The sequence below is a fragment of the Salvia splendens genome, chromosome 2, assembly GCF_004379255.2.
Source record: "Salvia splendens isolate huo1 chromosome 2, SspV2, whole genome shotgun sequence".
In the NCBI taxonomy this organism is placed as follows: domain Eukaryota; kingdom Viridiplantae; phylum Streptophyta; class Magnoliopsida; order Lamiales; family Lamiaceae; genus Salvia; species Salvia splendens.
The window spans coordinates 21,194,861-21,198,370 of record NC_056033.1 but is presented as its reverse complement, the minus strand read 5'-3'; the positions used below and the strand labels follow the sequence as shown (position 1 = coordinate 21,198,370).

Sequence of the window (3,510 nt, the reverse complement as noted above, 5' to 3'; positions counted from 1 at the left end):
GTGACTCTTAATCGGGGACGGAGGGAGTACAATAGAATGTAGGGAAATTGAAAACATGATCTTCCCAAAAATATGGAAAAATTTTGAAATTCGAATATTGATTTAAAATTGATGAGAAATCACATAGCAAATACAATAGAATGTAAGGAAATTGAAAACGTGATCTTCCCAAAAATAAAGTAAATTTACCGCTAAAGAGGGACTAAAAAAAATAGTCAAGATTAGTCTTTCATAATTATATCCTCGTATATATATATATTCCCTTTTCAATGCATATGCATATGTATATCCATCTTCACCATTCATCTTTTCTTTCTTGAGAGAGATTGTGAAGATGATGATGATGATAATGCGTAGACACTCATTCTCCCGCGTCGCAGCCGCCTCCAAATCCACTCTCTCTGAACCTCCTCTCCCGAAAATCCCCGCCTTCGACTACGTCCCCCCACCATACACCGGCCCCTCCGCCGACGAGATCCTCGCCAAGCGCCGCCACTTCCTCAACCCCTCCATCTTTCATTCCTTCAAAACGCCTGTATCATTCGCAACCCTTGTCTTATTGCTAGTATTCTCTTTGAATGTGAATGTGATTTTTTTTTAATTTTTTTTTTTTGGCGAAGTTGTGTTTGGTTGATGGGAAGATGCAGTATCTGTTCGACGACAAGGGGCGGAGATACCTCGACGCGTTCGGCGGGATCGCCACCGTGGGATGTGGCCACAGCCACCCCGAGGTGGTGGACGCCGTCGTTGATCAGATGAAGCGTCTCCAGCATCCCACTGTCCTCTATCTCAATCCTGCCATCGCCGATTTTGCCGAGAAGCTCGCTTCCAAGTTTCCCGGCGATCTCAAGGTTTATACTCTCTCTGTCAATCATTAAATGTCCCATATTTGACGTGCTAAGGTTATATACTGATTTATTTATTAATAAAATGTGAGTGAAATGAGTTATTGAAATGTAGAGGTCACCTACCAAATATAGTAAAAATGAAATGAGAAATTTATAAGCAGTCGGATGAAAAACGAAAAATGGGACATTTCACGGGCGGACGAAAATAAGTACTTGTATTTTTTGGTCTCTGTGTGTGTATTACTCCCTGTCTCCATGATTTAAGTTGTAAAAGTGAAATAAAACATTTATTGACTGCGGACAAAAAAGGAAAAATGGGACATTTTAATGGCGGCAAATAAAACATTAATTGATTTAGGTTGTTTTCTTCACGAATTCGGGGACGGAGGCGAATGAGCTGGCCTTGATGATGGCGCGATTGTACAGTGGCTGCCACGATGTGGTTTCGGTTAGGAATGGCTATCATGGTAATGCTTCCGGCACAATGGCTGCCACTGCTCAAGGAAGCTACAAATTCAATGTTGTGCAGGTATTTTGATATTGAACAAATTCTCAGTATTTTGATATTCTCGTGATTTTTCAACTTGTTCCATTTATGCGTCTATTTTTGACAGACTGGTGTGCATCATGCACTGAATCCGGACCAGTACAGAGGCGTCTTTGGGTCGGACGGGTTGAAGTATGCAAGAGATGTGGATGATATAGTCACTTACGGAACGTCTGGTCGTGTTGGTGCCTTCATTGCTGAAGCCATCCAGGTACAGATCTCGAATCGCTTCACCTGTTTTTTTCCTTCTGGTGGATAAGTATTGATGAATTGCATCTCAACAGGGAGTTGGTGGGGTTATGGAGTTGGCCCCGGGATATCTTCCTGCTGTCTACGACACCATAAGAAAGGCAGGTGGCCTTTGCATAGCTGATGAGGTCCAGTCGGGCTTTGCTCGCACCGGGAGCCATTTTTGGGGCTTTGAGGCCCACGGGGTTGTGCCTGATATAGTAACCTTGGCCAAAGTAGTTTTTCATTTTCTCCAAGTTATGTCTTCACATCACAGCAACAGATATTTGACGCGTTATGTATTGTGTGTGTATCTATCGTCTCAGGGCATTGGGAACGGAATGCCACTGGGTGCAGTGGTGACCACGCCCGAGATTGCAAAGGTGTTGACTCATCGGAACTATTTCAACACGTTTGGTGGCAACCCCGTCTGTAGTGCTGCCGGTCTTGCAGTGCTTAAAGTGATAGAGAAGGAACAGCTTCAGGAGAATGCTCTCACTGTCGGATCGTACCTCAAGGAACGCCTCGTTTCCTTGAAGGACAAACACGAGATCATCGGGGATGTCAGGGGAAGAGGGATGATGCTTGGAATAGAGCTTGTAACGGACCGGCAGCTGAAAGCCCCTGCCAAGGATGAGACTCTTTATGTGCTGGAACTAATGAAAGGTGATCTCATTTCGACGATCATACTTGTACTAAAATCCTAATGAATGTAAATGTTGTTTTGCTGTGTTGTTAGATTTGGGAGTTGTGGTCGGGAAAGGGGGGTTCTTCGGGAACGTGCTCAGGATCACGCCGCCCCTCTGCTTCACCGAGGAGGATGCTGGTTCGTGTCCTTATCGCGTTGATTTATTTCGTTGCAACCTTATGTAGATGCTGATTTATTATGTTGATGCAGATTTCCTTGTGGATGTGATGGACTATTCATTGTCGAAGGTATAGAGTTGGATGTGAAATGAAAGGTCTACAACATAATCCATTTCATGATGAAAAATGTGATTTTTTCTAGTGAGGCAACTTAATCGAGTAGAGTACTAATATTTGATAACGTATTATTCGGTATCCTTTTTATTTTTCTTTTTCTCTCTTGCGATTGGGTTCTAAACTTTAGCCGATTTCATACCTTATTCATAGAGTATCTCTAATCTCACTCATGCATTGTACGATACATTATATATTTCTATAAACATATATAATTCGAAATTATTATGCTTTGTTAATATAAAATAAAAAAAGTTATTTATTATAATAAGCCCATAAATATTACTCCTAGTTAAAATCTTTTGGACATGTAAATACACATCTACAACTTATATACCTAATGAACTTATACAATTCAATACTGAAATACCCTTTTCAAGAAATAAAAAGTAGAACTGCATGTAATTATTTATTTTTATTAAATTTTTTGTTGAAATATTGAATCAGTTAAAGGTAAAAGATATCTGTTGAAGCCGTTGGGGCCTTGACGCCTTTCCTTCCCCCTCTTGAAAGGATACAGTGACAAAAAGAAAGATAAATAAGAGAAACATAAAAGACAAAAATAACATAATTCAAAACACAAATAAATTTATAATTGATCTAGCAACGAGGTTTCTTATTAAGTATTGGTGTCTGAGCAAGAATACATTACCTTGAAAATTACTTCTAATGACACTTTTGATTACTGCAATCAGAATTTATAAAAAATATGTAACGTTTGGCATTCTTCATGAATTTTTGGCTTCATTTGTTTGTCTGTAAAGAAAAAATTGTGAGGAAAAATGATTCTTAGTATTTTGATTCTTAGAATTATATATGATTTATGGGATTATGATTCTTAGAATTATGATTTCGGTTTCTTGTAATGTGATTACTGAAGAATAAGATTCTTGTATTTGAAACATC

At 39.5% G+C, this 3,510-nt stretch overlaps 1 protein-coding gene across 1 annotated transcript; it reads left to right on the top strand.

Moving 5' to 3' along the window:
- Positions 1–349: 349 nt before the first annotated feature.
- On the top strand, positions 350–2,588 carry LOC121775811 (alanine--glyoxylate aminotransferase 2 homolog 3, mitochondrial-like). Its single transcript, XM_042172882.1, has 8 exons — positions 350–535; positions 621–851; positions 1,207–1,377; positions 1,463–1,606; positions 1,680–1,859; positions 1,950–2,289; positions 2,363–2,449; positions 2,522–2,588. Exons 1-8 carry the CDS (start codon positions 350–352, stop codon positions 2,563–2,565), a joined length of 1,383 nt encoding a protein of 460 aa, XP_042028816.1. The 3' UTR covers positions 2,566–2,588.
- Positions 2,589–3,510: the final 922 nt, after the last annotated feature.

Bases quoted from the DNA above. Each gene is read 5' to 3' on its own strand.
- LOC121775811 (XM_042172882.1), top strand. From the start codon at position 350: ATGCGTAGACACTCATTCTCCCGCGTCGCAGCCGCCTCCAAATCCACT. The intron at 536-620 runs GTATCATTCGCA...TTTTTGGCGAAG, and splicing joins TTCATTCCTTCAAAACGCCT to TTGTGTTTGGTTGATGGGAA. The intron at 1,607-1,679 runs GTACAGATCTCG...GCATCTCAACAG, and splicing joins TCATTGCTGAAGCCATCCAG to GGAGTTGGTGGGGTTATGGA.